At 41.7% G+C, this 21,669-nt stretch overlaps 1 protein-coding gene and 1 long non-coding RNA gene across 3 annotated transcripts; one reads left to right on the top strand and one right to left on the bottom strand.

Moving 5' to 3' along the window:
- Window positions 1-1,934: 1,934 nt before the first annotated feature.
- On the bottom strand, window positions 1,935-5,053 carry LOC126929025 (katanin p60 ATPase-containing subunit A-like 2). 2 transcript variants are annotated; one of them, XM_050745017.1, is made up of 7 exons: window positions 4,387-5,053; window positions 3,798-3,998; window positions 3,438-3,687; window positions 3,086-3,254; window positions 2,916-3,028; window positions 2,517-2,719; window positions 1,935-2,359 (listed from the first exon to the last, which is right to left on the bottom strand). In XM_050745017.1, the coding sequence occupies exons 2-7, from the start codon at window positions 3,881-3,883 to the stop codon at window positions 1,975-1,977; spliced, it is 1,206 nt and encodes a 401-aa protein (XP_050600974.1). In that variant the 5' UTR covers window positions 3,884-3,998; window positions 4,387-5,053; the 3' UTR covers window positions 1,935-1,974. The 2 variants fall into 2 exon arrangements, with proteins under 2 accessions (XP_050600974.1, XP_050600976.1); XM_050745019.1 differs by lacking the exon at window positions 4,387-5,053 and having other exon boundaries at window positions 3,438-3,682; window positions 3,798-3,954.
- A 2,991-nt stretch (window positions 5,054-8,044) lies between these two features.
- LOC126913821 (uncharacterized) lies at window positions 8,045-21,531 on the top strand. The gene is made up of 2 exons (XR_007709408.1): window positions 8,045-8,361; window positions 21,343-21,531. It is a non-coding gene; the product is annotated as an uncharacterized LOC126913821 (long non-coding RNA).
- The last annotated feature ends 138 nt before the right edge of the window (window positions 21,532-21,669 follow it).

Raw genomic sequence — 21,669 nt, 5'->3', positions numbered from 1 at the left:
CCATAAATATAGCAGTTTTCCCAATGGATCCACGCGTCGAGAGAAGCCATATCACGTAAAACATACATTTCCGTATAATGTTGTACAAATAACAGTCTAAGAAGAGTAAACACTCTTTATTACGATCATACATGTATATTGAAAATATAGCGATCGTTGCAACGTTATGAAAAATTATTGCAATGAAAAATTTTGACGGTGGATACGTATCGTTAGCAGATGATTCACAAGTTTCGAATCGTCTGACGGTACTGGTGCGTTGAACTTTCAGTGGTTGCGCGCGTACGCGTGTCGAGTCGAATTCTAGTTCGATTTCGCTATGGTAAATGTAATCGAGTGAACAATCGCGCTACCGGGTCTACGCGTAGTCCGGAACTCGGCGCATAATGCCGCGGAAACGGGCATTACAGGTCATTCAGAAGTTACGTCTCATAAATTAAAATACATAGAAGAATGGCAATTACATTCTCCTTTTTATTATTTATATTCTATTATTAGAACACGTATCATTTTTCAAAATTTTCCTTGTAATCTACAATTGTTTATGTTATCTTCCTATTGATCATCGACTTTGTCATTTGCATGTCTCATTTTCCTCGTGTTCGGCATTTCAATATCAGGGAACGAATTTGTATCTTCTACATGAAATCATCTCTTTAATTTCAGATAGACGAATATGCGGCTGCTTCTGTTCCAAATATCTCCGTTACTGTGCCTGTTGACGGAAATCGGCGCGGCTGGGATCGGTAAAGCATGGCAGATCCTGCCATACGCGACCGATTCCTGGAATCACCCATCATGGCCACGGCTCGACTCTTCCGCGTTCGAAGTTCGCAGCGTGAGCGGGATTGGTCATCTCAATCCCTTGTTTAATTGTTGATTTTTTTAAATCTTTGTTTATTAATTCCAGATTTTTTACATATTTTTTTTTTACATGATTTTCTTCCAGAATAAACGCTGAATTCTGATTCTAGGGTGGTACAGGCAAAAGTACCGATACGCGACGGTACGACATAGCCATGCATTATTACATTTTTTTCTTTTTTTTTTTTAAGATTATTATTGTAACTTAAATTTAAGCCGCTGTTACGCTGTGCTTATGTGCGATATTTTAATTTATGTCCTGAAAGCCTGGACGCAAAAACAGGACAGTTCGTTAGCGTAGGAGGGAACTTCTTCGTTAGACTGAACTCTGTTGATTGACTATTGAAAGCGCAAAGCGTAATAAGTTATAGTAATTCTTTTGCACGAGATTAAATAATTCAAGAGCGTTATTTTTTAGTATTGATTATTTATTTTAAACATTGAAATTTACAATAAACATTTAGAATTTACAACAGAATTTGGCTAATAATTCAGTTGTATGAGAAAAATTTCAAGACAATTATCGATACATAATCCGACATCGCATTTTCTGCATTCTCTTATTTTTCTCACAAACAACACATTTTCTTCTCGATAATTAGATGCGACTGTCCTCGAAACAGGTAGACAATTATAACGAGACATTATTGGCATTTGCTTACTGCCGTTACTAAGGAATACATTCATATTTATCTCACATAAATGTAATAGTATTACTTCTACTTGATCGGAAAAATCGACAAACGCGTATATCTGTCCTTAGGCCATGCGGAATACTTGCAAAAAACGCATATATGTGTTCTGAGTCTACACCCATAGCTTTCGCCCGGCGCATATACGCGCCCATACATGCGTTAATAAGATAAGAGGAAATAAAAGACAGATTATCGATAAAATACACTAACACATATGTAATACGTGGATATATTACCACTCAGATTACACATATTATATATTATAAGGGAATACGTATACCACGTATACATATATGTAGAACGAACATTTCATACTTGTTTATAGCGCGTGCGCACACATACATGCACGCACACGAACAATTTTTCGAACGATAATTATATTAATGATATATATTATGATAACCATTTATATTTTTTAAAATATGTTCTTATGGCATACATATTTATTCCACGCTTTATATCTATCCACATCCGTGACTGTAGGTGACATTGTTTTTAACAATTTTGCTATTATTTCATAATTCTTTAATTCATATTTCAAAGTCGTAACAGATGTTTCTTTTTTTTCAAGTTTTTCCCACATTGGACTTATTTCTAGCAGCCATGCTTGCTTACAAAGCAATTTTATATCCGCGCAAGAATATTTTTCAGTAGATTTTATTATGTGGTTTACAATATCCATATTCTCTAATAACTGGTTGCTAAGGTATAATTTGAACATATCGAGTCGAGTAACTTCATTTGGTAATGATACGTATATTTTCTTTTCGAGGCGTCTGTGTAAAGCTGCATCAATGTCCCTAATAATATATTTACAATAAATATTATTGTTCTGTTATATTAATAATAACGAAGGAATATTCCGAACAACACAATAATTAAGATTAAGATAATGAATAATTATGATATTAAGATATTTTCTACTTAGAAAACATTGAAATAGCGTGATATACATACCAAGGGCAATTAGTTGCAGCCAAAAGAACTACATTAGAATTTTCGTTAGATACTAATCCATCCAATCTAGAAAGAAGTTCTGATCTGAATCTCTTTGCAGGTTCAGACAATGTACAGTTTACTCCTTTATTTGTGCCTATCCAGTCAATCTCGTCGATAAAAATAATTGTAGGCGAATAATTATAGGCAAGTTCAAATAAAACCTGTTCAGTTTAACAAATGTATTTATTATTTATTAAATATTATATTCAAAATTCCTTAAATTCATTGTTTCATCACGAACGTAATATCATTTCGTTTTCCAAACAACTATTCTATTTATATATGAATGACGACAAATAAAAACAAATCTTTTTAAACCTAGAATCTCTTCTTCATAGACAAAGGAAATCAACTTACACGGATATACTTCTCGGAATCGCCTCTCCATTTGCTCACCAATGAGCTGGCCGTTATGTTAAAAAAGGTGCATTGGCATTCTGTTGCGACTGCCTTCGCCAACATCGTCTTCCCTATTTCGTAATTGATTGTAAACATGTACGGGAATGAAAGAAATACGAGTATCTTACCTGTACCAGGTGGTCCGTATAGCAGAATACCTTTCCAGGGAGAAAATGGGCCATTAAAAAAGATAGGGTACTTAAGGGGATACACAATGGCCTCCTTAATAGCAGATTTACATTCCTCTAGGCCTACAATGTTGTCCCAATATACATTTAATTTTGTCAGTATGATTTCCTGCGACAATACAAAGATGAAATGGCGCATAATCTCCGTATTAATTTCCGTAAGTGTTATGTAATTCGTTATTTAAAGCTTTACTGAAATCCCTGCGTCATTGATATACAGTGGATTGTTTATCGATAGGTATTTTATTTTTAAAAAGCTTTACAATACGTATATTAATCGAAAATAACTTACGCATGAAATGTCTTCAGCAATCTTCCGCAATTCCGGATTGTCTATATAAAGCTTCCGAGCCCGTTGCGATATCTTTGATTGCGTGGATTGTTCCATTGAGACGTTAAATAGCTCTTCTGATGAAGCTCCATCGCTTTCATTGGCGAAAATTGGTGTCACTGTCATTGCGAGATTAATATCATCCGTAGCGTCACCCGTCATCTTCTGTTGTACATTCCTCCCTTTCACAGACTCACTTCTCGTTTCTTTGCTAACAGATTTGACACGTTTTACTACTTCTTCGAAGATTGAATGATATTGTAATCGATACGTTGAATACGTTGAGAACGTTGAATAGTGTTAAATAATTTAAATTCTTACACTTTGTTCGCATTTGTCATTTCCCTCGTCTTTATTTCCTTTTCAGTTATTTTCTTGCACAATATAGGATATTTTTGGAATTTCATCTTGTAATAATTTTCATATTCTGTAAGAATAATTTCCAAATCGACGTTGTCGCAGACTCGATATTTCCGAGGTAGACGAGCTTCCCGGATTAATACATCGCTAATGTCTACATATCTAAAAAATATAATTTTTAATTCATTGAACAAATTTTATGCTATGAGTACACACTATACGATAATCATCAATTAACTGTTTTATTTCTAGGTAAGACAGACAAAAAGAATGTACTGTCTATTTATTATTATATAAATCCTCGGCGATAATATTTTGCCTTCTGCTTTTTAATTTCCAATTTTTAAAGTTTGAATTTATATATATTTTCATTTATAACTAGTTAATCTACGTTATCGATTGAGTTATTCTATAACTACTGAGTTACCGATGTCGATTTTCAAATTTTGGTTCCTTCCCCTCTTTCCGCACTAATTTCTATTTCGATTGGTCACCGATATTATTCGAAAAAATTGCAACTAAGAAGATATCTAAATTGCAATGTACTCACCCATTGCGTCCCAAATAATCACATATAAGGTACAATATGTTCCGATTACGTTCCGAAGTACGACTCTCCTCCTAATGCGACATTTATTTTTTTTATTATTAACAATAATTATTAATAATATAAAGATTTTCATGCAATTTTCTGTTACATTGCGAGTTTAATCAATTTGTTACACATAATTTTGTTATCTACCATCTTGATACGTGCAAAGATAAATCTTAATGATATATAATACAGCGTAAATGGTTATAAATAATTAATTATTGACAATAATTATAAGAATTATCGAAAGAAAAAATCATAGATACTATGTGCGAGTGTAAAATATCACAAAAAATGAACAACAATTGTGAAAAACGCAATATGGCAAATCAATGACAAAACACACTCATGACTGTCATGGAAGTTCCAAAGTCTAAAATCTAGAATATTCCTTACCTCTTTTCGCAAATTATAAGATATCTTATTTGTGGTACCTTGCAGCGATAAATCACCGTTCATTGTGATAGTTTTAAATGTGATAATGATATCCTTGTATTGACTATCGTTTTTCGATAGTTACGAGAATTTTCGTTTATTACTTTGAGACAATCCGTCACTTCCTTTCTCTTATAAAGTTTCCCTTCAACTCCGTTGAAAACTGAGCATCAAACAGGAGACGAACGATTTGTTGTCATGGCGATGTTGGTTCACGCATAAGCAGGGTGCGAATATAATGATGGAATAGTCGAGTCCTGTCTACTGTATAGTAAGATGGATGCGACATGGAAATAGAAAGAGAAGGCTGTATATAGGCATTTCCTGTCCTTGTTTAATCAGGCATGCACACTAGTGGACACTGACGGCGCTCGTTTACCGTTGTTACATATTTCCGGTACAAGTACGCGGGCATTAGAGAAGGACGGAACGGTCTCTCTCTTTAGCCCTATATCGCGTTTTTAGTTCGCTCACGCGCTCTGTACTTATATCTGTCGGACGCACGTCAGGATTGGGGGTGGGGGTGTTCGGTGAATCTTCGTTGGAATTAGCCATAGGTGCGGTGTAACAATGGTTGAGTTTATTGACACAAATTAGGGAGATTTACAGCGTCGATAGATAATCGCAAGGTTTCGATATTCGCGGCACTATGACAATGGTCTCGGCTCCGGCAACGTTTCCGCGGTCAACGGATACTGGACTTTACCCTTCGTTTGCGTCTAAGTTACACTATATGTTAGAGCACGGGGGCAATTATTTCGTATACGAAAGACAGGTCGATTACTGATGAGATCGCACTAGAGAGTGACTCTCCGTCGCGGTGACGCTGTCGAAGAAAACTATGATGGGTGTGCCTAAGGGCACGAGATCATCGGATTCGCGGAGAAAAGTCTTCGCTCGAAGGGTGAGGGAAATTGACGTTGCTGTTAATTGGTCAATTTCCATGTTGGTGGTTAGAGAAAGATATTAGCTGTCCTTGGGGAAAGTTGCTAGCGAGAAGCGTCGTTCGTGGAAGGATAGATTTCTCTTATCTTCCCGTAGTCGGGGCACAGGCCATTTGTCTATTTGAGAGACTTTGTGTAATTGAAATTTAATATTCGTAGCGGGTCCTCGCCCAGCTAAACATATACTGTGAAGATGCGTTGGCATCTGGCAATCGTCTTACCCGAAGGACAAAGTCTGCGTGTGGCGAGCCACGGGACAGAAATCGTTGAAATGTTTACCGTCGTGCCCCGTCCCAAGTATTTCTTTTAAGGAAAGCTATAGAGTTACTTCATGCCTCTGTTAGATAAAACGTTCATCCCTTGACCGCGACTACGTTCGGCGACCGGTTGTCACCTCGAGCCCGAGCTCACTATCATAAATTTCGAATAAGTACAGTCGGATCGAATTACAACAGTTTCTTAGTGCGGCTATGATGAAATCTGGATTACAGCGCTAAGGGGGTCCTCCCATCGCTCCAAAGGGGAGGCTCCGGTGTTCTTTCATCTCCGACATATCTATTACATTCCCACCATAAGCAGCGGCCGTGCCAGTGACTTACAAAAGTTTCGAACTCGCGGACGTTTAATCACGTTCCCTACTCCGAAAGGGTAAGTACAAAGTTGCTCGTCTCAGTACTCTTGTTAGAAGTTTTATCATATTTTTCATTTCGTGGCTACAAGTTTTTCCAGGAAATTCTTATCGTTTTACAAGGGCTGTGGGGCACAATGACGTCAGCTATCGATCATATACGCGAATTTGTTGTAAATTAATTAGGAGAATATCTGGAGTTCTTTATCGTTGTCAGCTGTAAAATATTAGAATTTTTCATTTATAATTGTCATATTTTCGACTCTTCCGTTGCCAAGACCATCTTGAAAGATTTTTGGTATGTTCCATCACCCTTGTTAAAAGTGTGCCCATTGGTTAGATATATTGATTTTAAAAACCAATACGTATATCAAGTTTATTATCTCACAGAAACAAAGAAATTCGTTTTATTAACGAATTTTCGATGTTTCTTCTCAATTTCCTTTAGTATCGAACGAAGAACATTATCTGATCAAACGTTTCATCGTTCAAGTAAGGTTCACCTTCTTTAATGTCAATGATTTTGAGATATGTTATTAAGCTCCAAATTCTAAGCAATCTTCTATATATGTACATATAATTGTGTATTATATATATATGTCGGAGATGAAAGAATACTGGAACCTTCCCTTCGGAACTTTGGGAAGACCCCTAGTATTGTAATTTGGTTTTCACCATAGCCGAATTAAGAAACTGTTGTCATTCGATTCGACTGTACTTATTTGAGATTTATGATAGTGAGCTCGGGCTCGAGGCGACAACCAGTCGCCGAACGTAGTCGCGGTCAAGGGATGAACGTTTTGTCTAACAAAGGCATGAAGTAACCCTATAGCTCTCCTTAAAAGAAATACTTAGGACGGGGCACGACGGTAAGCATTTCAACGATTTCTGTCCCGTGGCTCGCCACACGCAGACTCTATTCTTTGAGTAAGATGATTACCAGATGTCGACGCGTCTCCACAGTACATGTTCAGCTAGCCCGAGGACCTGCTATAAATCTTAAGGTCTGTTTAACTAAAGTCCTTCAAACCGACAAACAGTCCTCGTCCCAACTACGAGAAAATAGGAGAAATCTATTTTTCTCACCAACGACGCTTCCTCTTCTCGAACTTTCTCTTAAGGGCGGCTAGCACCCTTCCCTAACCACCAACATGGAAATTGACCAATTAACAGTAACGCCAATTTCCCTCACTTTCCGAATGAAGGCTTTTCTCCACGAATCCGATGATTTCGTGCCCTTGGGCACACCCATCATAGTTTTCCTCGACAGCGTTACCGTGATGGAGAACCACTCTCCGGTACGATCTCAAAGACGATTCAAGTAACTCTCAGATACGTAGTGATTGCCTCGTGCATTAATATTGAGTACAACTTAGACGCTGAGGAAAAGTAGAGTCCGTCATCCCCTTGACCGCGGATTCGTTAGTGAGCCTAGGATCATTGTCATTAGCTTCTCGAGTACCTAATTATCCGATTACTTGTCCAATTCCATCATAGTCATATTTGCACTAGTAAATATCTCCTTTATTGCATAATGATCACGTCTAGCGCCAATAGGGATTCGTTTCACGCCCTCAACCCTAACTCAAATGTTAACGCCGACCCGACATATATAACATACGTATAATAGCCAAAGTTCAACTCCCAAGTATACGCAAAGCTTTTATTTTCAATTTATGCGATACCACTATGTTTCATGAATTTATTTGTTAACGGTATTGAAACAAATACCAAGCAGAGGACGAACTATCCGTGAACTGTTTTGCCAACGAGTACGCTTCCAATATTTTCTGTTTGAGAAAACACGATCTAAGGGGGGGGGCAAAGCTTGATAATCTCGAAAGAATACAAGCATCAATTTCAAGCGCTTATAGGGAATCAAGCGGGCTTGTTAAGGTCGTAAGTTGGACAATTATCCCGTGTTAGGTTCAGTCAGCTTAGTCCTACACAAAATTGATCCAATCATGTGAAAACAAATGCATTCTGATTTTTGTCGCAGATATTTCTGGTCTACGCACTCCAGTGCCCACACAACAGTTATTTAAACAGCTGATTTTCCCCTATTCTAGAGCGACAACATCCCCTGATCTTTTACAACCATGAAGAACTCGTACTCGAAAATACTTGCAATGCTCATCTGCTTGCAGGTTATTTTTGTCACTTTCTTCCCGTCAGGGGCTGGTAAGTTGATACTGATTAATTATACCATCGAAATTCTATATAATGGCTACAAAAAATATTTGCATCATTACCCTCATTTCCTAACGAAGCGCGTCTTTTTACCAAGTTTTATATTTCATTTCATAGTATCAAATCTCTGTAGTTACACGAAAGTATTAAATGATAGGAAACTTGATATACACGAATTTAATTAATTAATAAGTTAGTCGATATACAGCCATTATTATTTCATGTGAAATATTACAACGTCAAAAACTTAACGTTCTTGTACGTACAGTATTAATCACAAATTGTAAGAATGTTTACTGATAAGCAAAATATTTAATATGGGAAACGCAGATCTATGGAAAGAGAATTCCTGACATTAGACAGGAATACGCGATTGCACGAAATATTTTATGGTATGTCTAACATGGAGAATATATGAGGCGAAGTACGAAAAATTGTCGAGTGGCAAAGATATTGACGCTGGTAATCGTTTTCAGTGGCTTTAGGAGAAAACTGTATTGATTTCGAAGGAGAAGTTATCTCACATGGACTGATGTATGTGCCGGGACCTTCGGTTTGCAGCCTCTGCGTCTGCTACCATTCGGAGCCAAAATGGTGCCAGGCTATCTTCTGTTCACCTCCTTTTGTAAGTATATGCTCATTCTAAGAGCAACCAGCTTAACACAACCATGAGAAACTAAAGTACACCGTTAACGCTTGCATGCTGGTCGTTAAAACACATGCTGCGCGAATAGGGTACACAGCGATTCATTTAACTCGCCTTGAATTAGTTTTAGAAAAACAAACATGGACAGGGATAATTTTTGTCACGAGCCGTTTAATTTATTCGTTCATTAGAACGAATTAATTTACACCTGCTGAGATCGCGATTGATGCGACAAATTCGAAATCTTGTTCCATATAAATATTTTTAAACAAGCACGTCGTAAGCTTTGTATATTTTTTAATCGCAACGAAACTGTTCAGAGAAATGCTGAAATTATTAATTAGAAAAGGAGATTTCTACGCATCGTTGTAAAAGTGTCAGGGAAAATATTCGTGAAACAGTTACGTTGTTACAAGTTCTACAAGAAGAAATATTGAAAATCACGTTCCACTTATTCAGTTGCACGTGTAAAAGGTATCTTGCGTTCGCGCAAAAAATCTCTGAAGGGTACATGCTTTATAATAATTGGAGTGTCGAAGTTGTTACGCGGATCGGCGTACACGTACCTTTTAATGAAACTAGGTTACTCATTCGTTATTCGTTCCTAATTTTCAGCTTCACGATTTTTACGCAATAAAATTTTATACACCTGTTCGGTTTATAAATGATTCAATTCAAATTTAACAGAATTAAAGTTGAAATAATCATTTGTACTTCGTTAAAAGGTTCTTTCAGCATCTCGTTTTAATATTTTTATTGGTAATATTTTGTTAATCGTTATATTTAAATGGAGTTTTTCAAAGGAGAGACATTTTAAGGTAGGAAATGGACATACATTTATAATAAGAATTCAGAAGAAAGAATATTTCATACAGAAAGAAATATTCCGTATGTATAAATAACTACGCTATGAATTTTATATGTATCGGATATTCCTTCTGGTTAATGTATCTGATGTTTTTTCACACGAGGTAGCGTATATTTGCATCTATATGTCTCTTCGTTTCTCAGTAGTAAAACTTAGCATTCATGCGGCTGATAAGTAGTTACGCACTGACAACGAGAAACATAAAATGAGTAAGAAGCATGAGACATTCTATAAGAAAAATAAAGTTGTTTTTATCTTTCATTGCATATTCGTCAGAATATTGTTAATAAATATTTAAGTTAAGAATTCAGTTGAAATAAATACATAGGATTATACATTTATTTATATATGTATCTATGAACGCATTTGACATAAAATTTTGATAACGACTAAAATTATATATTCTGATATTAAATTAATTTAATGAGAATAAAAAACTAATTTTTTTAAACAAGATTTTGTATAAAGTTATATTTATTAGGAAAAGTTCGTTCATCCCTTTATAACATGATAGGATTAGACTCATAGCTGTGTAAATCATTTCATGGAATAGTATATGTGTGCGTATGTGTTCTAAGTTTTTATTATAACAATGCTAAATGTACTAGGAGACGTTTTTAAAAATTCATAAATTTTTCTTCATCAAACATATCAATCGTTATATTGAAAAGTTAATTATCTTTTATTTGTTTCGAGCTGCACATTGATTGAGACATTCGTGTTGGTTATAATTGCGAATTTAACGCAACGAAGTTGTTTGAATCCCTTGCAAGCATGTAAATATATCGTCGAATTAATAGGTCAATTACTTGAGGTTGGAATTGAAAGAAAGGGAAAGGTGGAGGAGAAGTCTTGCGTTTGAATGCGGGACACTTTTAAAGCCCACAGTTCGCTGAAATTGCCAGAGAATTCAATTAAATGGCAAATTAAACCATTGAACTGAATCTGTTTCCAATCGCGAGCTTAGAAGTTCTATCCTTTGAATTTTTATATCAGTCAACTTTCTTTTTGTACGTACGGTAACGAATATAATTCATGAATTAATGAAGTATGTAATTGGATGAAAGTTCTTCCTCCTGGATTCAGTTTAGACTAAGAAAAATTATATAATAACGAAATTATTAATTTAAAATTGATAGAGTGTATAGTTTTTTTTTTTTTTTTTTTTTTTTGCGTGAGGAGGGGAAAATGCTGTTACGCATACCCAGTGATCCGCATCACTGGGTTATGTGGGACTCGGGCGGATGTTGTTGCCATACCCACTAAAAACCCCTCCTCCTTTTTCCTTTGCTTTGAGGACAGACAACCCCGGTAAAACCTGTCGGCAGTCATCAGGGTTGTCCTTTCATGCCCCGTTGTATCTTCTTCGTCGGGCAGTTATTCTGTATATTCAGTATACTGTATATTCAGTATTGCTCTCGTCATCTTCTCAGCTAGTTCAGAATACTGGGCTGATCTCCTTCTGTGGTTCTTTGTTGTCTTGTATCTCTGCCTTCACTGCTCCGCGTAGTTGTTGTTGCTCTCGTTCTCCTCCTTACCTCCTTCAAGGCCTTCGCTGTCACCCTCCTGTGAGACATGACGGTCTTGCGAAATTGCCTGAATTTATCCCAGCTCTCGTTCTTGGCGGTCACCGTGGCGATCAGATTGTCCACGTCGCCAAGAGCGTTCTCCAGCTCAATCCTTCTGTCCGTTCACTTCGGGCACGTGAAGAGGGCGTGCTCTGCATCGTCGTTAGGGTGTGCACAGTCGAGACAGTTGCTGTCGCTGCTCTTGCCAATCCTCTTCCTATAGAAACCAAAACTCCTGTAGAGGTGAGCGTGTGTGCGTTATATATTTATTGGACGTGCGTGATAGTTGTAGTAGTTGGGCCTGGTCCGCTGTAATTGTCACTGGGAGCTGCAGATGTCGCTGCCGTCGTCCGACAGTATTTAGTGTCGAGTGGTGGTATTTGGCTTGTCGAGTGCCGTCACACTCCCATGCCCGGTTAACAGCTGCACGGTGTGATGATCGATGTCCATCTTCTTTTTGGTAAATAGCAGCGCACTCGGTATTAATTTCCTTGCGCCTCCAGTTCCTCCTTCAGCTCGTTGCCGTCATCCGCGCCGATCCTGGTCTTATGGATCTTGTTCCTCTCGTAAGTCTCTCCGAGCATCTTTATCTTTATGTAGATCGGGAGATTCCCGGTCAACACGCAAAGTGCAGCGTGGGAGACGGTACGGTATGCACAGGGCCGTTCGCTGTGTCCGTTTCAGCTTCTTCCTGTTCTTATCGGTATTCGCTAAGCTAATTCTTCTTTCTGAACCCATACTGCCTCCGATGGAACGGGTCCGTTCCGATGCATCTCTCGATGATCTTGTTAAAGCATTTTTCCCAGATCTTGCTCATGGCTGGGAGTATGCTTATCGGCCGGTACGCGTTAGGGAGACCGGGATCCTCTCCCGGCTTCCTTAGCAGTATTACTCTGACCGTCTTCCAGCAGTCTGGTTCCAGCTTGCTTCCAGCTCCTGCTTCCAGCAGTCCAGGAGTCTTCCATCGACTCCTGCAGCCTTCTTGGTGTTCATTCTTCCGGCGGCATCGACGACATCGCCTTCGCCGATGACGACGCTGAAGCTGATGTCTTCCTCTTCTTCGGTCTCTGCCTCTTCGCGGCCCTCGTAATGGGAGAGTCCGTGTCCCATGGTGAATAGCCTCTGTAGGACTGCTTCCACCATGTCGATCGGCATGTCGTTGGTTGGTTTCTTGCTTTTGCATCTCTTCATGACTGTGCGATAGGGTTTGCCTTCTTGCTTTTTTGTATGGATGGAAACGCGTTCTAAATGTAAAAGTAACGGAGTAATTAGCGATGCACGATCCCAGGCTGGTGAATATTTTTCCATCGGGAGAAGTCATGTCGAGCGATACAAGATTTATATGCTCGTTCTGCCAGTTATTTCAACGTCTGTTACGCGATAGAAAATGAACATAAATGAATAATAAATGTATTACAGCCATAAAGATTGCTTGATGTACGCCACCGTTTTTCCCCTATTTCTCCGATACAATTTTCCTTTTTTTTTCTTTGCCAAACACTTTACTAATCGGTACGTATTCGAATTATCCTCAATTATTCTCGGTTGTTTCCGTTTCCTTTGGATTTACATAAGTACTCGTTTGATGTACGTGCAGAGAGAGATAATAACTATTAACAGCTATAAAATAAGAAGCGAAGATACGTTGAAACTCGACTTCTAGATTCGCGAGACTTTGCAGAGCTTCGAAACTCTCGTGTTTCAAACCTAATAAAAAGTTGTAGAGGGAGAATTACATTGCGAGATCAGTTAAGGAAAATCGTATCGTTGTAATAGGATTATTTCAGCGAGGGAAATTCCGTGTTGCGTGTAACGCGTTGCAAAGCCATGAGCTTTTTTTCGGGTTAATATACATAATCGCCTTATCGAACTTTCCATCTAAACCGTTGCGCTCACACGTGAATTTTGCATTTCAATCTTCTTACTTGCAGTCCAGTCCAGTTTAGTGCGACTAAGCTAAATGTTTCAGCCCTTCCAGGTAGAATATGTTTTATAGAGAGACGTACAACTCTATGAAGGAGAGATCAATAAATTGGGTTATCTTTAAATCACTGACAATTATTTCATCGACACGATTTCACCGACAGCGAATTCATCGGCAATGTCTATCAAAGTTTATTTACCGATACACCGAGTGAAATCATCCACAATCATTTCACCAATATGCTTGCCACTACATGTTATCGTTGATTATATGTCTTTATTTACACATTCGTTTACGCGCATAACGAGATAAACGAAGAAACGAAAATGATATGTTGTCATGATGTATTGTTAAATTACTAATTAACACGAGTTATATATCTACCTACATGAAAGCTTCTAAATATCAAATATAATTCATGAAAGCACACAAGCTATTTTGCTATACACAAATAGAATTATAAGGAAATGTTACGTGCTAATGATTTAACGAAATCTATTCCTCTGTACATTCGACATTTCTGTATTATTACTTGTGTACTTTCTGCTCTTGTTTACGTCATGGGAAGTAAAAATACGTTAAGCGAATCAGCTAATCTATTTGAGCGATTCAATGGCTCGGTCTTCTCTTATTCGACTAGTAGTAGATAGGTTCTAGTAGAACATAAGTCCAAGTAGAAGATAAGTTCTTGGTTATATAACATTTTATAACATCCAAATTAACTTTTTTTTCATTTTCTTTTTCTTCCTTTTTCTTTTCTTCCTTTTCTTTCTTTTTTTTCCTTTCTCTTTTTCTTTTTTTTCCTTTTTCTTTTTTTTCCCATTTTCTTTTTCTTTTTTTATCCTTTCTCTTTTTCTTTTTCTTTCCTTTTTCTTTTTCTTTTTTTTTTTACGTGGGGAAAATTCGCTCGGACACGAAGCCACTTCTTAAGTGGCGTTGTAGTGAACATCCAAATTAACTGTTTTTTTTTCTTTTTCTTTTTTTTTCCTTTCTCTTTTTCTTTTTTTTTACGTGGAGGAAATCCGCATGGACACCAAGCCACTTTTGGGAGGGGGGGGGGAGTGGCGTTGTAGTGAACATCCAAATCAACTGGGGCACTAATTAACTGAAGCTTCTAGTCAAACCAGGTATCAGTCTTTGTACGCAAAGGCATTCATTACAATCGTTTAAAGTTTGAAGATACACCGTTACAAATTCGTGATATGAGAGAAAGCGATTCAGAACTCGGATTCATTTGTTGGAACGACGCCGTGGGCAAAAGTACATAATGGAAAACTTTTTTCCAAGACCAATTGATATTCCTGGAACACGATAATTCACTAGGTGATTGCTTTAACCGTGCAGAATACATGCATAAATAATTAATCGCTATTAATATTCCATCGACTTTTGAAAATCCCTGATGTGACCTATTTCACGAGATGAGAATACGTGTAAAGTAAGGTTATTGCTTGATTATCTTTAGCCGAATAAATCGAGTGATTGAAATTATAATGCGGAAGAAAGTCAAAACTATGTATATTATTTTTTTCAATTTTTATGTATCATTTGGCGGAAGGAAATTTGGTAAGTGAGGTTCACCTTCTTTAATGTCAATGATTTTGAGATATGTTATTAAGCTCCAAATTCTAAGCAATCTTCTATATATGTACATATAATTGTGTATTATATATATATAACACACGTATAATAGCCAAAGTTCAACTCCCAAGTATACGCAAAGCTTTTATTTTCAATTTATGCGATACCACTATGTTTCATGAATTTATTTGTTAACGGTATTGTAACAAATAACAAGCAGAGGACGAACTATCCGTGAACTGTTTTGCCAACGAGTACGCTTCCAATATTTTCTGTTTGAGAAAACACGATCTAAGGGGGGGGGGGGGCAAAGCTTGTTAATCTGGAAAGAATACAAGCATCAATTTCAAGCGCTTATAGGGAATCAAGCGGGCTTGTTAAGGTCGTAAGTTGGACAATTATCCCGTGTTGCATGCTCGATGATGGCGGCAAGCAGAACGGACACGTGCACGTCGCTCCGTAGGCATAACCGAAATATCTGGGTAAATTAAAGAACTCGGGCGGAAAAGTGCACGAAAGTGAAGTTTCTAGTGCTCCGGAATGAGTGGGAATACAAGAAATAGGGGAGCTCGCTGGTATAAAAGCGAGAGAAACGATTGAAAGTGCTGTGTGTGGAAAGTGAGGTTAGGGGCAGAGCGAAGGCCATCTTGGGTCGCGAGACCGAAGCGCCACCGTGCGGGCTACCTGGGTAACCAAGGAGTGGGAGAGCGCCCCCGTGGATGGCCAGTCTAAACTCCCCGCGTCGAACAGTGATAGGGACACTGCGAGTTTAAGTATCCGGTTATCAGACAGACGACTGGCGACCTTACGACGACATCGGCAAGTTATTTAGGACACGAATCGCATACACGCGGAAGGATACACCTCAAACATACATATATATATATGTATATTAAAGTCATAAACACAATATGGACAAGTACTACAAGGTAAGTAAACTTACGGCTCAGGGGGTTTCGGAGCTTCCAGGCCCCGTCGGGGATTCGAGTAGCGTCCCAGGCTCGACCCGACGGTCACCCAACGACTGGACGAACGGCGAGGGGAAGGTCGATCCCAGGGCCTCCCCTCGTTCGGTAAACACGACCGGGGACCAAGAAACACCCGCAGATGTCACAGAGGAAAAGATGTGCAAAAAAAGCACAAGAAGATACCTCGAATTTGATGAAGACATCGCGGGATTCATCGAGGATGTCGAGATGCCAATGCAGGCACTCAAGGATAAGACACCACCCACCGAAAAGGCGACCCGATTCGCCAAGGAAAAAATCCCGAAAGGTGACAAGATCACCAGATATTTGAGAAAGTCCCCAGTGGAGGGGAGCGCGTGCAAGACAACGAGAAGCCTGGCCAGGAGCCAGCCGATGGCAACGAAGGACGAAGCGGCCAGCACCTCGGAGCTAGACACACCGGCGGAAATGTCGGACAGCGGCAGCGAAGCGGCGGCACCAAGGGAATGTCTCAGGAGGAAGGCCATGGCGAACAGAGCAACGGCCGAGACCGAAAGCAATGACGAGGACAGTATCGTCATCAAAATGAGCGAATGGAAGGCGATGACGGAAATCATCACAGAAGTCTTCCGCGAAATCCAATACATAGGTAGCAGACTCTACCTCATGAGCAAAAAGGATACCGACATCAAGAAAAGGAGGGACGCTATCAGTAAAAAAGCGTCCAAGCTCCACTCGATGTTGAACGAGATGAGGCTCAAGAGGAACGCTAGGACAGTCACGGCCACCAGGATGACCACCCCTTCGGGGAGGAGTGAGGAGAAGGAAGGAAAAAGGAAGGAGAGATCGCCCGTCGAGGGGAAGGGCGACACCAAGAGAAAGAGACCAACGACCATGGAGGCCTCCTACGCAGGAGCCTGTGCCGGCAACAGCTCGGCAAAAGCGACTACTGACTACACGGACAGCGATGTAAAGGATGACTGGATCCCTGTCCGCGGAAGGAGAGGAAAAAGAACGGACACCCCGACGGTGGTCAGTAAGGCGAACGCAGGAAGGGCGGCATTGGACAAGCCAAAGAGGCCGGAGGGACCGAAGAGGATACGTAACAGACCCGAAGCCATCCTCGTCAAAGTAGGGCAAGACAAGGAGTGGATCCAGGTCTACAAAGACTTGATGGGGGCAAAGGAGACCCTAAAAGAGAGCTGTGGAATTAGGAGGACCAGAACAGGTGACATTCTGATCGAGCTGAAAGCAGGTAGCAACGCCAAAAAGACCGCGGCGGATATGAACACGGCGCTAAGAGGCAAGGTGAGAGCGCTACCAATGCGCGACAAGACCTCCGTAGAGATCAGGGATATAGACCCGCTCGTAGGCAAGGAAGAACTAGCCAGGGTGATAGGAATGCATCTGGGCATAAGCGACATCACTGAGGTCGAAGTAAAGACCCTAAAAATGGCGCCGTGGGGCACCCAATCGGCAATAGTGACGATGCCGAAAGCCTACCTGGCCAAAGAGGGGGCGAGCCGGAAGATCAGAACCGGCTTGACGATAGCCTCGATAAAGGCACTACCCAATGTAGTAAAGTGCTACAGATGTCACATGTTCGGTCATATCGCGAACAAATGCACGGCGATAAGCCCTGGAAAGGAGATTTGCAGGAAGTGCGGAGCCAAAGACCACACGATAGCTGCCTGCGCCAACGCACCCTGCTGCTCCATCTGCAGCAAGGAGAAAGGTGTGAAATTTGACCACGTAACCGGATCCCTGGCTTGTCCAGAGTATAGAAGGCGGTTGAAAGCGAATAAATGAGGATACTGCAGATAAACCTCAACAGATGCAAGCTGGCGCAGGACATGATGCACCAATGCGCGATCGAACTTAGGCCGGATATAATAATAATTTCCGAGCCGAACAGGCAGCTACCGCACTGGTTTAATGACACCAAAGGAGACGCCTCGATATGGGTCACACTCCTCAACGGCAAACTGCCTGATGAAACAACAGAGGTCAAGAGCGACGGGATAGTGGGCGTCCGCGTCGGCGACGTCTTCTGCTTCAGCGGATACTGTTCGCCCAACATAAATATGCTAGCATACTCCGAATACATAGACACGCTGTCGACTATGACGAAGAGCGCTGCTAGAAGACACGACAAGGTCGTCGTGGCCGGAGACTTCAACGCAAAGTCAACCTGTTGGGGAGGATCGACCACAGACAAGAGATGGAGAGTCTTAATGGAGGCACTAAGCAGCCACCGGGTGTTTCCACTGAGGCTCAAGGAAAAGTATACCTTCTTCATGAACGGGAAGACGAGCTTCCCCGACAAATAAGCGTATCCAATAAGGTCAGCGAGATACACGCCGGAAGCGCGGTCTTGGACAAATACTCGGCCTCGGACCATCTGTACGTGCTCCACAGGTTTAAGGCGAGGAAGACCCGAACCGTATCGAAGTTCTACAGGTACGTGACGAAGGACATATCGCCGGAGGAGTTCCTGAGCAGATTCGACGACACACTGAAGAAGGAAGACCTCAACGCGGCTATCGGAGAGGATGGGGCCGAGCCCCTGCAAAAGAGCATCGAAGGTACGTGCGAAGGGATGCTAAGGAAGTCGAACTGTGCGGCGACCCGCAAGTACGCGAACTACTGGTGGAACCCGATGATCGCGGAACTGAGAGCGCAGGCGCACAAAGCGCTCAGGAAGGTGACGAGAGAAAGGAAGAAGAACGCCGGCAACACCGAGCCCCTCGTCAACGCCTACAAGGAGATCCGAAGACAATTAAAAAAGGAGATCGCCCGCAGCAAAAAAACAGCCTGGGCAGAATACTGCAAGATACTGGAGAGCGACCCTTGGGGCAAACCCTATCGCACGGTCATGAAGATATGTAAAAGCAAGGGACCAACCAACGACATGCCGATCGACATGGTGAAGGCAGTCCTACAGAGGCTATTCAACTTGGGACACGGACCCCCCCATTATGAGGGCCGCGAAGAGGCAGAGACCGAAGAAGAAGGAGATATTAGCCTCAGCGTCGCCATCGGCGAAGGCGATGTCGTCGATGCCGCCGGAAGAATGAACACCAAGAAGGCTGCAGGAGTCGATGGCGTGCCGGGCGAGATCGCGAAGCTGGTAGCGAGTCGCAGGAGCGAGCTCGTGACAAGGGCGTTCAACGGCATCACTGAATCAGGAAGGATCCCAGTCTGCTGGAAGACGGCCAGAGTAATACTGCTAAGGAAACCGGGTAAGGATCCCAGTCTCCCTAACGCGTACCGGCCGATAAGCATACTCCCAACCATGAGCAAGATCTGGGAAAAATACTTTAAGAAGATCATCGAGAGATGCATCGGAATGGACCCGTTCCATCGGAGGCAATATGGCTTCAGAAAGAAGAGGAGTACGGTAGACACCATCACGCAGGTGATGAAGTTTGCCAACATCTGCAGACAGAAGAAGGTAGTATGCGTGATGATCACCCTAGATATTAGCAATGCCTTCAATTCGCTCAGCTGGAAGAGCATATACGAGGAATTTGACAAGAGGAAGCTGCCATGGAAGGTCAAAAGGCTAATCGGCAGTTACCTATCCGGAAGGAGGATCATCGTGAGCAACCAGCACGGCACGGTGGAGCACGAGGTGGCGGCGGGAGTCCCGCAGGGATCCATCCTCGGACCATTCCTGTAGAACTTGGTATACGACCGGTTGCTCGAGAGACTCGACAACATGCCAATGGTCAGAGCAACCGCCTTCGCGGATGATCTGGCCATCACATGCTCCGTCGGGAGGAACGAAGAGGCCTCCGCTAAGGTCAACACGATGCTAAGGATCGCCAACGACTGGTGCACGAGTGTCGGGCTCACCCTGGCGAGAGAAAAGACGGAGGTCATGTTCATCACAAGCTTGCGAGTGCCGAGAGTTGTGAAACTCAGGTTGGGCTCCTCGGACATCGAAACGGTCGATCGCATCAGGTATCTCGGAGTCGTCATTGACTCCAGTCGGAGGTTCGGTGCGCATATCGAGATGGTGTGTAACAGAGCCGACAAGTTAATAGGAGCACTTAGGGGAATTCTACCCAACATCAACGGGCCGCCCAGCTTGGCTCGTAGGCTCTACTACAATGTGTGGGAGTCCATCGTAACTTACGGAGCACCGGTGTGGGCTAGAGCAGCGAATACCGATAAGAACAGGAAAAAGCTGAAACGTGCACAACGAACGGCCCTGTGCATAACAACGACGGCATACCGTACCGTCTCCCACGCGGCACTTTGCGTGTTGACCGGGAATCTCCCGATTTACATAAAGATAAAGATGCTCGGAGAGACCTACGAGAGGAACAAGATCCATGGGTCCAGGAGTGGCACGGATGACGACTGCAAGCTGAAGGAGGAACTGGAGGCGATTCGCAAGAAGGCCCAAGAGGACTGGCAGAAGGAGTGGAACAACTACAAAAAAGAAAATATCACAAAGAAGCTAATACCGAGTGCGCTGCTATTTACCAAAAAGAAGATGGACATCGATCACCACACCATGCAGCTGCTAACCGGGCATGGGAGCTTCGGTGTCTATAGGAAAAGGATTGGCAGGGACAGCGACAGCAACTGTCTCGACTGTGGAGACCCGAACGACGATGCGGAGCACGCCCTCTTCGCGTGCCCGAAGTGGACGGATAGAAGGATCGAGCTGGAGAACGCTCTGGGCGGGAAGATAGACGTGGGCAATCTGATCGCCACGGCGACCGCCAAGGACGAGAGCTCGAATAAATTCAGGCAATTCTGCAAGACCGTCATGTGTCACAGGAGGGTGACAGCGAGGGCCTGGGAGGAAGCAAGGAGGAGAACGAGCGAAACAACAACTACGCGGGGCAATGAGGGCAAGAACATGAAACAACGAAAAACCGCAGAAGGAGACCAGCCCAGTATTCTGAACTGGCTGAGAGGACGACATGAGCAGTAACTGCCCGAAGAAGCAGATACTACGGGGCACGAAAGGACAACCCTGATGACTGCCGACAGGTTTTACCGGGGTTGTCTGCCCCCCAAGCGGAGGAAGAAGGAGGAGGGGTTTTTACTGGGTATGGCAACGACATCCGACCGACTCCCACATAACCCAGTGATGCGGGTCACTGGGCATGCGTAATAGCATTTTCCCCTCCCCACGCAAAAAAAAAAAAATTATCCCGTGTTAGGTTCAGTCAGCTTAGTCCTACACAAAATTGATCCAATCATGTGAAAACAAATGTATTCTGATTTTTGTCGCAGATATTTCTGGTCTACGCACTCCAGTGCCCGCACAACTGATATTGAAACGCCTGATTTTCCCATATTCTACAGCGACAACATTACCTGATTTTTTACAACCATGAAGGACTCGAAAATACTTGCAATCCTCATCTGTGTGCAAGCTATTTTCGTCACAATCGTCCCGTCAGGGGCTGGTAAGTTGATACTGATTAATTATACCATCGAAATTCTATATAATGGCTACAAAAAATATTTGCATCATTACCCTCATT

The sequence above is a fragment of the Bombus affinis genome, chromosome 2 (assembly GCF_024516045.1).
Source record: "Bombus affinis isolate iyBomAffi1 chromosome 2, iyBomAffi1.2, whole genome shotgun sequence".
Lineage (NCBI taxonomy): Eukaryota > Metazoa > Arthropoda > Insecta > Hymenoptera > Apidae > Bombus > Bombus affinis.
Note: the sequence above shows the minus strand (reverse complement) of the source record. Positions and strands in the feature narration are given on the sequence as shown.

Excerpts from the sequence above, each read along its gene's own strand:
- LOC126929025 (XM_050745017.1), bottom strand. The coding sequence starts at position 3,883 with ATGAAATTCCAAAAATATCCTATATTGTGCAAGAAAATAACTGAAAAG. Across the intron at positions 3,029-3,085 it reads ATACGGACCACCTGGTACAG|GGAAGACGATGTTGGCGAAG; the intron begins GTAAGATACTCG and ends ATTACGAAATAG. Across the intron at positions 2,360-2,516 it reads GCTGCAACTAATTGCCCTTG|GGACATTGATGCAGCTTTAC; the intron begins GTATGTATATCA and ends ATATATTATTAG.